This window comes from Pelophylax lessonae (genome assembly GCF_965119305.1).
Source record: "Pelophylax lessonae genome assembly, chromosome: 3".
NCBI lineage: Eukaryota > Metazoa > Chordata > Amphibia > Anura > Ranidae > Pelophylax > Pelophylax lessonae.
Window position 1 is genome coordinate 30572623 of NC_138770.1, and position 13121 is coordinate 30585743.

Here is a 13121-nt window from a genome sequence, read left to right on the forward strand (position 1 = left end):
GTGACCCTGACCCTAGCCAAAAGCAACAAAACTAGTGACAAGATGAGTAGGGAAAATTTTTTTATTGACCTCCACCTGTAAAACCATTCCTGTTGTGGGGGTTGTCTCATTGTTGCCCATCTAGTGCACCTGGTAATTTCAATTAAAACGAAAGCAGCGGAATCTGATTAACAACCCCCACTGCTACTTAACTGACCAGATCAGTATTCTAGGAGTTTACTTGATTTGATTCTATACTCTGATTAAAAAGTGTTCCTTTCATTTTCTTGAGCAGTGTATAATCATTATCAGTTATCTTTCTTACCTGTCTAGACAGAAACCAACATAGATCAAATGAAGCCACCAATGAGGATGGAGGAGGACCGGAGTCACATGACTGAGAAGATACTAAACCTCACCCTGGAGATCATCTACCTGCTGACCGGAGAGGTGAGGAGGATTCTGGGAGGTCACATGACATCACTCTTATCTCTATTAACCACTTAAGCCCCAGAAGATTTTACCCCCTTCCTGACCAGGTCCTATTTCGCGATTCGGCACTGCCTGACTTTAACGGACAATTGCGCAGTCGTACGACGCTGTACCTAAACGAAATTGACATCTTTTTTTTCCCACAAACAGAGCTTTCTTTTGGTGGTATTTGATCACCTGTGCGATTTTTACTTTTTGCGCCATAAACAAAAAAAGAGCGTAAATTTTGCAAAAATAACAATATTTTTCACATTTTTTTTATATGAAATTCCCCCCCCCCCCAAAAAAAATGTAAAAATCAAAACTTTTTAACATTTTAGGCCAATTTGTTTTCTGCTACATATTTTTGTTAAAAAAAATCGCAATAAGCGTATTTTGTTTGGTTTGCGCAAAAGTTATTGCGTTTACTAACTAAGGGAAAGATTTTTGTTGTTTTTTTTTTTTTTTAACGAGTAATGGCGGCGATCTGCAAATTTTTTTTGCGGGACTGCGACATTGCGGCGGACAGATCAGACCCTTGACTTAACTTTTTTTTTACACTTTTGGGGGTACCAGTGACATTACTACAGTAATCAGTGCTATACATATGCATATGGCAGGGAAGGGGTTAACTTTATTAATATGCAGGGGTTAAGTGTGTCCCTAGGGGCGTGCTTCTAACTGTCAAGGGGTGTGGCTAGTGGTGTAACAACAGAGATATACGATCCTACATAGCAGCAGGACAGTATGATCTCTGCAGTTAGATCAGGGAGAAGGACAGGCGGCTTTGTTTACATCAGCCGCCTGCCTTTCTCCCTCTCCACCGGGAGATCGCGAGTGGCCGGCGGACATCGGGTCCGCCGGTCACACGCGCGGGGATGTGAAGGAGCGAGCGGGGGTGGGAGCGCACCTCCGGCGGCGCGCGCTCACCCCCTAGAGCCTCACAGGCTAGCGACGTAGTCTTATGTCTCTTTGCCTGTGAGGGGCTGACTGCCGCAGTAAATATACTGTGTGCGGTCTGCAAGTGGTTAATAAAACACAGACCTGACCGGAGAGGTGAGGAGGATTCTGGGAGGTCACATGACATCACTCTTATGTCTATTAATAAAACACAGACCTGACTGGAGAGGTGAGGAGGATTCTGGGAGGTCACATGACATCACTCTTATCTCTATTAATAAAACACAGACCTGACTGGAGAGGTGAGGAGGATTCTGGGAGGTCACATGACATCACTCTTATCTCTGTTGATAAAACATAGACCTGACCGGAGAGGTGAGGAGGATTCTGGGATTCTAACATGATATTCCTATTGGTTCTCCAATACAGAGATTTCCTCTCCTGAAGTCAGGTGATCATATGACCATCACAGTGCCTCCATGTGACTCCCTAAAACCTGAGAGACACAACATGCAGAAGATTCTAGAAGTCACCAAGAAGATGATGGAGTTGCTGACAGGGGAGGTGAGCGGTGCTGGGAATTCTGGGACATTATCCAGTAACAGACAAGGGATGTGTCTGGATGGTGACTGTATCATTGTGTGTGTCAGGTTCCTATAAGGTGTCAGGATGTCACTGTCTATTTCTCCATGGAGGAGTGGGAGTATTTAGAAGGACACAAGGATCTCTACAAGGACGTCATGATGGAGAATCAGCCGCCCCTCACATCACCGGGTAAGAGGAGACTTTATTGTAAAGGAGAGAGCAGTACGGAGGCTACACCTAGATCCCCCATCATCTGATAAACACATAGAAACAATGTATTCAGTCAGTGTGTGTCAGGGCTGGGCTCCTGCTACTTAACGAGCAGCTCTTTTCTTTCAGAGCTCAGAAGTTGCTTAGCTGTCGGTTAATTGCCAGACGCTCAATACCACAGTGACTCACCTGGTTACCATTACCTGTCTCATTAGTCCAGTCTACAGCCAGCCCCATTTTGCTCATTTCCTCCTTGCCCTTGCGTGGTCCATGCTCTCCAGTGTGTTCCTGTGTATGACTTGCCGTGGCTGACTTCTCTTCCGATACCTGTTCCTGATTTGTTTCGCCTGACTAAACTGACTTATGGTTTCCTGATCCTTGCTCCTCTGATTACCTGTTCTGGCATCCAAACCCCGGCTTCTGTTTTTGACTATGTTCCTGAACTCTTATTTTTGCTATTTACTTAAAGGTGTGATTTTAACTGCACTTTCTGGTGAAGCACCCGATACCACTGCAGCCTCGTGCCTCCCCACTTACCCTTGAGGCTTTTGATGGGAGACCTCTACAGCCTGCCCATGTGACCCATGAAACCACTCAGTTGACCATGGCTGTAGGGGCTCTTCACCATGAGATAATTCAAATTCCTAGTGATTTCCTTACCTCATTACCCAGTTGTCATTGGTTTTCCTTGGTTACAGAGGCCCAATTCCTTTTTTAATTGCCGTAATGCTGAGGTTTTGTCATGGTCCCCACAATGCACTAATACATCTTTTTAGAAAGTGATTAAGATCATGTGCACGTCTTCAGTCTCTTTATTGCCAGAAGAGTACCATGAATTCTGTGACCTCTTTGAAAAAGGTCAGGCCGCTATTTTGGCACATCGGCCTTTTGAGTGCACAGTTGACCTTCAACCCTGGTGCCATTCCTCCTCGTGGCCGGGTTTACCTGCTGTCTGTCTCAGAGGAGAAGGCAATGGAGAAGTATGCTGCGATTCAACTATCCCAGGGGTTCACCCGCAAATCCTCTTCTGCTGGTGCTGGCTTTTTATTTGTGAAAAAATAAGTGGTCAACTGAGTCTCTGTATCGATTATAGGGGTCTCATTCACATTTCCGGTAAAAATAATTATCCAATCCCATTGATAACGGAATTTTTTGACTGCCTCAAGGGAACAACGGTCTTCACTAAGCTCGATTTGCGAAGGGCATACAATCTTGTGAGGAATAATGAGGGCCACGAATGAAAATTTAATACTAGGACCAGACACTACGAATACCTCGTAATGCCCTTTTGGTCTCTGCAACGCTCCTGCAGTTTTCCCGGACTTTATTAACAATGTCCTCTGAGATATGCTGCCGTAATGTGTGGTGGTTTACCCGGATGATATTCTCATATATTCTAAATCCCTAGAGAACCACCACACAGATGTCTTTCCCGTGTGCTACAGAGGTTGAGAGAAAGCAACCTCTATTGCAAGTATGGGGGGGGGGGTTTTGATCACATATAATTGAGTAGGTTCTGCCACCGTCCCTATATTGAATATAGTGGGGGTTGCTGGTGCCTCAGGCCAAAGAAGAGTGGGACTTTACGGGCAAGTAAATGTATATACAAAAGAGTTAAATTATAAGAAGATAAATAATTTATTACATAATACTGGTAATAATATAATTACATGTGCTTGGGAAATGTGCTTGGGAAAAGAGCCCAAGTGTGAAGAAAAATAAAGACGATTCAAAAGAATCTGTGACAAGTGTGAATCTGGTGACATAAAACCAAACAAGAACTGGGCAAGCGGGTAAACAAACATATCAACAGTATGCAGATATGCAACTTTTATTTACCCCTTGGCAGGCACGTAGCGCACCATTACAAAAACAGAATGCCTAATGTGACCTTTATAGCACTGGAAAGGATTCATATACCTCAGCGAGGGGGGATTGGAATAAAAGACTGCTACAGATGGAAATGAGGTGGATTAGACGCCTCCGGGCCACACAACCACCCGGACTAAATGAAAACGAAAGTTTTCGCCCGTTCCTTGAAGGTTTTGCATTTGGCGAAACGGATTAATTATCTATGAATCACATCTCTGAAATACCCCCATTTTTTGTGACCCCGCACCTGCCAGTCTTCCCAGTCTGCCCAAAAATGCCTAACTGTTTGAAGTAATAAAACCATGCTTTTTTTTAATAAATCCCCTATTTTCACTTCAGCAAATAATTAGTCTGATATCATGCAGACATGACCCTGGAGCGATTTCTGGTATTATCCAGTAATCGGGAACATCCTCCCCTATCCACTTTTACCTGTGGTGGATTTTTTATATATAAAACTGCTGTTAATTATTATTATTCTTCTCTTTTCTTTTCCCTTTGCGTATGTTATGTTAAATTTCCATTTGCAACCATGCACAAATACTACACATTTGTGTTAGGAATGTATTATGAGAAATTGCAGGTATATGCCATATCTCTGCCTTTTTGTCTTCATCAAATGCCCAGCAATCACACCCGGCACGGTAAGCCCCTGCACCAGCAGGGGTTAACTGGGACCAATTTGTTCTCCTACGGGAGAAGGAGGCCCCTCCCTTACGTGTCGGCGGCCACTGAGCGTCTAATAGACGGGCTCGCGACCTGCGCGCGCATTCACTTGGTGCAGGCGCAGTTACTGGCGCCACGTCACGCTCACCGGAAGTCCTAATACGTGCAGCGCACAGTGCGCATGCGCAAAGGGCTTCTTAAGGCCGGGGAACGAGCGTCTATCCTCACTTCTCTCGTGGAGAGAGGAGAGGACGGACTAAGACTGCGCCAGCCTACGGAGTACCTCCACTATTGAACGAACCGAGTCATTTGCAGACAAATGTAAGTGTAAGTGGATGCTTTTCTAGCATCCACTTCTTTTTCAAAAAGAAAACTATGTCACCAATCACTCATGTAAAAAAAGTCACGATAATCACTGTGCAGGACACAAAGATTAAAACAGTACTTACATATACTGCAGATAAAGAACTTGGCTGAGAGGGGGGAAAGAATCCCCAGGACCTTGGAGAAAGCTCACTCCACCAGCCTATACCTACTGTAAGTGAAGGAACCCTTGCTTAAATAATAAATGGAAAAGTAACCTCCTGTAAACTTAAAGTACCTATTATCCCCTTATGTATATAACCCCAGGCTACACGCTCCACATGATTCCCGTTGTGACTGCTAATGGACATAGGAGCATTCTTGCAGAAATAGAGGCTATACCCATGTATGTATTCAGAATACTATTACAGATATATCTTTATTTTCTTTGAGATATTTCTCAATAACCCAAATGTTACTATTATAGATCACAGACTGTGTGACCAAACGCTTTGAAAAAGGCTTATGATAGAGCCGAAACGCGTCAGAAATTCTTGATTCATCTCTGGAAACTTTTTTTCCTATGAACACCTACTGGAAATACAGAGAAAAAATCCTTGTTTTATGTCACCAGATTCACACTTGTCACAGATTCTTTTGAATCGTCTTTATTTTTCTTCACACTTGGGCTCTTTTCCCAAGCACATTCATCACCCATTGTTCCGTTGTAATTATATTATTACCAGTATTATGTAATAAATTATTTATCTTCTTATAATTTAACTCTTTTGTATATACATTTACTTGCCCGTAAAGTCCCACTCTTCTTTGGCCTGAGGCACCAGCAACCCCCACTACCTCTATTGCAAGTTGGAAAAGTGCGAGTTCCATGAACAGGTTCAATTTTTGGGTTATGTCATTTGTGCTGCCAGGTTTTCGATGGACCTAGAGAAGCCATCTGCAGTCCTAAAGTGGCTTTGGCCCAAAGGTCTACGTGCTCTACAACATTTTCTTGGCTTTGCCAATTATTATCAGAAATTTATGAGTAATTTCTCTTTTCTGGTCAAACCCCTGACTGATACTGTATGACCAGAAAAGAGGGCAACCCACAGAATTGGTCCCCGGAATCCATTAAAGACTTTGAATCCTTCAAGGCCACTTTTGCTGCAGTTCCAGTGCTTGAAAATCCTGATCCCATGTTGCCCGTCATTCTTGAAGTTGATGCATCTGAGACTGGAGTAGGCGCTTTCCTGTCTCAACCTCCTACCCCTGAGAGTTCTATCCATCCTTGTGGCTACTTTTCTAAAAAATTGTCTCTAGCAGAATGAAATTCTGAAACTGGGGATAGAGAATTATTAGCCATAATTTTAACTCTTAAAGAAGGGAGGCATCTCATCAAGGGTACTACTGTGCTCGTCCTCATTTTTACTGACCATAAGAAGCTTTCATTCTTGTCTGAGGCTAGACGTTTATCTCCTGGAAGGGCTCAGTGGGACCTTTTTCTGTCAAGCTTCAATTACATAGTCTCATTCATAACTGATACAAAGAATATAAGAGCAGATGCCTTATTGCCGCAGTTTTCTCCTCTTCCAAAATGGAGTCTGTTCCCACTCCTGTGATACCTTTCGGACTGCATTTTGGCTATTTACTTCTAGTCTTACTTCACCTTTGGGTGAGAGAATGATGCCCTCTCAGATCCATTCTCCTCTTGGAAAACCTCATGACCGCTGCTTTGTCCCCGAGAATCTCCGCATCATTTTCCTCCAGACCTACCATTCACCTAAGACAGCTGGGCACCCAGGAAAAAATCAACGGCGTATGGACATATTGTTAAAACATATGGCCTATGTCTCAACAATGCTGGTGGCCTAGTCTCTGTGCTCATGAAACCAACTTTGTAGCCGCTTGTCCTGTGTGTGCTCAGAATAAAACACCACAACACCTTCCACTGGGCCTCCTTCAACCCATACGCAGTGCAGAGAGGCCTTGGATCCACTTGTCTATTGATTTTATTATGGATTTACGCAACTCCCATAGCAACACAGTTATTTTTATGGTGGTTGACCGTTTTTCAAAACTGTCACATTGCATTCCGCTAAAGAAGTTCCCCTATTGCCTGTGTCCAAGGAACTGGCATTCATTTTCACTGGAGAGTTCTTTCAGTTACATGGGTTACGTAAAGTTATCATCTCAGACAGGGGTAGCCAGTTGGTGTCGCGCAAGTTTTGGTGAGCCTTTTGTGCACCTTCAGCTTTCCTTTTCTGCATATCACCCACAGTCCAATGGGGCCGCAGAATGGGCCGACCAAGCCTTGAAGCAGTTCTTACGTTGCTATATTTCTGACCACCATAACACTGGTGGGACCTGTTACCTTGGGTGGAGTTTGCTCACAATAGCACCATCAATGCCGCCTCCTGATTATCTCAGTTTATGGTGAACTATGAGTTCCAGCCATCCATGTTGCCTGATACATGTGTTCCGCAAGGCATTTCTGCGTTAGAGCAACATATTCAGGAACTCTGTTCCACTTGGGTGCAGGTCCAAGAATCCTTGCAACACTCCAGAGAGAGGTACATACCATGCTGACCGCCAATACCTACCTTCACCCTCCTACCAAGCTGGGAGAGGGTCCGGCTGTCTTCCCATTACCTCTGATTCTGTGTTCCCTCACTAAAACTGGCACCTCGATATATTGGGCCTTTCCGCATACTCTATAATGTTAACACTGTGGCCTACGCATTAGATCTTCCTTCCAACGTTTGTATTTACAACGTATTCCATGTTTCCTTACGTGTTATTGCTATATCACCTCAGTACCACGCCTTCGCCCGCTTAAGGTTGACAACCATGTGGAATATGAGATAAAATCGATCATTGACTCCCATAGGTTTAGTGGACACATAGGATATTCAGTTCACAGAGGGGTTACGGTCCAGGGGAACGCTCTTAGGTCTCATCCTCGGACGTAAATGCTCCTGCCCTGCTCCAGGCTTTCCATATACATTTTTCCCTCAAGTCTGGTGCTCCCTCAAGGGGGAGGGATTGTTGGGGAAGAGGGTACTGTCAGGGCTGGGCTCCTGCTAGTTAACAAGCTGCTCTTTTCTTTCAGTGTTTAGAAGCTGCTTAGCTGTCCGGTAACTACCAGCCGCTTGTTACCACAATGACTCACCTGTTTACCATTTCCTGCCTCATTAGTCCAGCCTACAGCCAGCCCCTTTTTTGCTTTTGAAGTAGCTGAGCTAATTTCCTCCTTGCCCTTGCTTGGTCTTGATCTCCAGTGTGTTCCTGTGTGTTACTTGCCCTGGCTGACTTCTCTTCCTATTCCTGTTCCTGATCTTTGCTCCTGACTATGCTGACTTCTGGTTTCTTGACCCTGGCTCCTCGAATTACCTGCTCTGGCATCCAAATCCCGGCTTCTGTTTTTGACTACGTTCCTGAACTGTTTTTTTTTATTTCTATTTCATTAAAGGTGTGATTTTTTTTTTTTTTTTAACTGTACTTTCTGTCTTCGTCTGGTTTATGGTCCCCGACAGTGTGTGTGTGTTTCCTACAGATGGATCCAGTAATGGGAACCCACCAGAGAGATGTCCCCGTCCTCTGTATTCCTGGGATTCCACACGGGAAGGTCACACCATCCCTCAACATCATCAGGTAGATGAGCAACAATCACGGATAGTATCATTAGGATCAGAGGTGGCTCTAGACTTTTGGAGGCCTTAGGCAAAATTCAAATATAAGGCCCCCTACGCAGGATAAAAAATAAATAAGCAGGCGATATTAAAATTAACTGTATAAATTGCATATTTTAAGGCAAATATTAATTTCAGAACCTCCGTATTCACAGCTCTTTGAATCTTATTTTTGTAATTAAATTATTCTACAAAATATCTATACACAAACATTGGGTATAGATATAAAGTGTGTAGCTGACTACTCAGTTATTCTTGTTGGTGTCTCCTAAAAGTGAAAAAAAAGTTGTCAACAGTTTAGTAAAAGAACACTATAGGGTCAGGAACACAAATGTGTGACCAGTGCCCCCATCAATGTAGAGTGACCAGTGCCCCCATCAATGCAGAGTGACCAGTGCCCCCAACATTGCAGAGTGACCAGTGCCCCCAACATTGCAGAGTGACCAGTGTCCCCAACAATGCAGAGTGACCAGTGTCCCTATCCAATGCAGAGTTACCAGTGCCCCAACAATGCAGAATGACCAGTGCCCCTATCCAATGCAGAGTTACCAGTGCCCCAATCAATGCAGAGTTACCAGTGCCCCCATCAATGCAGAGTGACCAGTGCCCCCATCAATGCAGAGTGACCAGTGCCCTCGTCAATGCAGAGTGACCAGTGCCCTCGTCAATGCAGATTGACCAGTGCGCTCGTCAATGCAGAGTGACCAGTGCCCCCGTCAATGCAGAGTGACCAGTGCCCCCGTCAATGCAGAGTGACCAGTGCCCTCGTAAATGCAGAGTGACCAGTGCCCTCGTCAATGCAGAGTGACCAGTGCCCCCGTCAATGCAGAGTGACCAGTTCCCTCATCCATGCAGAGTGACCAGTTCCCTCATCCAATGCAGAGTGACCAGTTCCCTCATCCAATGCAGAGTGACCAGTTCCCTCATCCAATGCAGAGTGACCAGTTCCCTCATCCAATGCAGAGTGACCAGTTCCCCCATCCAATGCAGAGTGACCAGTTCCCCCATCCAATGCAGAGTGACCAGTTCCCCCCATCCAATGCAGAGTGACCAGTGCCCCCCATCCAATGCAGAGTGTCCAGTGCCCCCCATCCAATGCAGAGTGTCCAGTGCCCCCCATCCAATGCAGAGTGTCCAGTGCCCCCCATCCAATGCAGAGTGTCCAGTGCCCCCCATCCAATGCAGAGTGTCCAGTGCCCCCATCCAATGCAGAGTGACCAGTGACCCCAACAGTGCAGAGTGACCAGTGCCCCCATCCATTGCAGAGTGAACAGTGCCCCCATCAAAATTACAAATATTAGGGCTGCTGCTACAACTTCAAGGAACTACTGCCTCGGCTGGCCATATAAAGAATTGTGGATGGATGGTGGTGGGGTGGTATTTCATTTAGGTCACACACCCGCTCCTTCTGTCCTTACCTTTTTCTCTCTTCTGCTCTTCTCTTCTCCTGGTACTGCAGGCGGGAGAATTCAGGGGAGGAGTTACGCCACGTTGCGACGTCATCGCTATCCATTGGATGATTGCAGGAGGAGAAGACCCGCAGCACAGCACACACGGGTAAAACCGCGATGTGAGTGCGGGTCCGATTTTTATTCCTGCATACTAGCGCCGGCGCCTCAGCAATGTGGATGCAGCCGCCGGCGGCCAAAGTTACAACTTCATAATATAATAATTATATTATTTACTGGGCAGAAAGGCGGCCGCGAGGCCCCTTTAAGCGCGAGGCCTTAGGTGGCCGTCTAAATCGCCTAATTAGAGAGCCGCCTCTGATTAGGATCTGTACATTATCTGCATTGTTACAATTGATGTTATTTTTATTATATATTCAGAGTGGAAACCTGAGAGATTCTAAAGTTGAGGTTAAAGATGAGATAAAAGAGGAGGATGATGAGGATGGGGTCATAGAGGAAGTACACAAAGATCTGTACCAGGACACCATGGTAGAGTCATCCAGCTACAGAAACCCACCAGAGAGATGTCCCCGTCCTCTGTATTCCCGGGATTCCCCACAGGAAGGTCACACCATCCCTCACCATCATCAGGTAGATGGTTGAAAACTATTGGTAGTTATGGTTTTTATTTTTTTTACAATGAATATTTTATTATATTTTTCAGAATGGAAACTCCAAGGATAATATTGTAAAAGAAGAGTATAAAGAGGAGGATGAGGAGTATCGAGTGATGGAGGAGGTTTCAAAAGGACACAAGAATATGATGGAGCCACATAATACCAGAAACCCACCAGAGCGATGTCCCCGTCCTCTCTATTCCCAGGATTCCACACAGGAAAGTCACACCATCCTTCACTATTACAAGGTTGGTGGGATGGAGTATCTACAAAATGGACTTGTGGAAGGGATGTGTGTGTTTTTTATGTAAGCTTATATCTTACAGATGATATTCGCTCTCATTTTCTTGGTTTAGAGTGGAGATCCAATCGATATAGAATTTGAGGTTAAAGCAGAAGAAGAAGAGAGGTATGTGAGGGATGATCAGCAGTCTATGGAGGAGGATGGACTAACGGGGACATTTATAGAGGAGGACACTCCTACAGAGATCAGCACAGGTGGGCCATTACCACTAAATACATTCCTCCACCCATAATGCTCACTGATTGGTCCAGAGTAGGGTGGGGACTGGGTGATATCAGCCTGTAATACCCTGGTCACTTTCCTGAGCTGTGTTCCCCCTCCTGTATTCCTGTTTTTCTCTCGGATAATCTTCCTTCTCTGTGCTGCAGACACAATTTATGTCTCTAGACTGGATTGATGGAGATTCTGGGGTTCAGCTGGCAGCAAGATGTTGATGTTCACCATAGACGTTGCTCAGCCTAAGCACCTGGGGTATGAACCTTGGGTCTTCTGCCCCATGCCTGGGTCTAGCAAGATCTCTGACAGAAGAATTCTCCCGGGGTTACTTGCTCTGTTATTTGCTGGCTGTGCCGGGTGGAGGGATATGTCTGTATAGTCTCTCACCCATAGGACACTCATCCTATAATCCCCTCATCACTGTCACTCCTATAAAAGACACTTCTCGTTGTTTCCTCACTCTCTGACTAAGGTCCATGAATAAAGAAATGAACTGGTAGGAGATCAGAGGACCCATTTACTAGTTACCTTGAGGGTGGAATTGTAAGATCCTCAGAGACAAAGCTGTCTGATGTGGGCTGATCCTGGTTTAGGGGAACCAATCTGCTGATGTCTAGTAATAATCTTTGTATTTTTATTTTAGTAGATGGACGGGAGATGAGGAAAACCTCAGAGGATTGTCTCACTTTGTCTCCAGACTGTAAAGTAGAAGATGAGGACATCACACAGTATAGTCCAGGAGAAAACCCGGGTACCTCAAATGTCCATACGGCACCACACAGTGTAGATGGACCATCATATTCCTCTTATCCTGAGGAGCCTCAGACTGTGAGGGACAGTGCTGGACCATTGTATTCCTCTTATCCTGAGGAACCTCAGGCTTTGAGGGACGGTGCCGTCCTTACAACAGATAAGAGGTTCTCCTGTTCTGAATGCGGGAAGAGTTTCAGTTTGAAAGGCAATCTTAATGTGCATAAAAGATCTCACACCGGTGAGAAGCCCTATTCCTGTCCTGAGTGCGGGAAATGTTTTGCACAGAAGTCCAATCTTTCCACACATCAGAGATTGCACACTGGTGAGAAGCCGTATTCCTGTCCTGAGTGTGGGAAATGTTTTTCAAAGAAGTCCTGTCTTTCCACACATCAGAGATCGCACACTGGTGAGAAGCCGTATTCCTGTCCTGAGTGTGGGAAATGTTTTTCAAAGAAGTCCTGTCTTTCCACGCATCAGAGATCGCACACTGGTGAGAAGCCGTATTCCTGTCCTGAGTGTGGGAAATGTTTTTCAAAGAAGTCCTATATTTCCACACATCAGAGATCGCACACTGGTGAGAAGCCGTATTCCTGTCCTGAGTGTGGGAAATGTTTTTCAAAGAAGTCCTATCTTTTCACACATCAGAGATTGCACACGGGTGAGAAGCCGTATTCCTGTCCTGAGTGTGGGAAATGTTTTTCATGCAAGTCCAATCTTTCCACACATCAGAAATTTCACACAGGGGAGAAGCCGTATTCCTGTCCTGAGTGTGGGAAATGTTTTGCACAGAAGTCCCATCTTTCCACACATCAGAGATGGCACACCGGGGAGAAGCCGCATTCCTGTCCTGAGTGCGGGAAATGTTTTTCACTGAAGTTTGAACTTTCCACACATAAGAGATCTCACACGGGTGAGAAGCCGTATTCCTGTCCTGAGTGTGGGAAATGTTTTGCACAGAAGCCCCATCTTTACACACATCAGAGATTGCACACGGGGGAAAAGCCGTATTCCTGTCCTGAGTGCGGGAAATGTTTTTCACAGAAGTCCCATCTTTCCAGACATCAGTGCGGGAAATGTTTTTCAGGCAAGTCTGCTCTTTCCAAGC

The 13121-nt window shown here is 45.2% G+C and overlaps 3 protein-coding genes across 3 annotated transcripts in view; 2 read left to right on the forward strand and 1 right to left on the reverse strand.

The window, feature by feature from the left end:
- Positions 1–13121, forward strand: part of LOC309550684 (uncharacterized protein) — a 1024308-nt gene that overhangs the window by 605398 nt on the left and 405789 nt on the right. The window contains exon 9 of the mRNA XM_082251019.1: positions 12214–13020. Coding sequence (XP_082107145.1) covers positions 12214–13020 — 807 coding nt within the window. The remainder of the gene's footprint in view (positions 1–12213; positions 13021–13121) is intronic.
- LOC309550736 (uncharacterized protein) overlaps positions 1–13121 on the reverse strand; it is an 851482-nt gene that overhangs the window by 288506 nt on the left and 549855 nt on the right. The window lies entirely within an intron of this gene.
- The window catches only part of LOC309550715 (uncharacterized protein), a 523380-nt gene that overhangs the window by 270468 nt on the left and 239791 nt on the right, over positions 1–13121 (forward strand). The gene's annotated exons all lie outside the window — the stretch shown is intronic.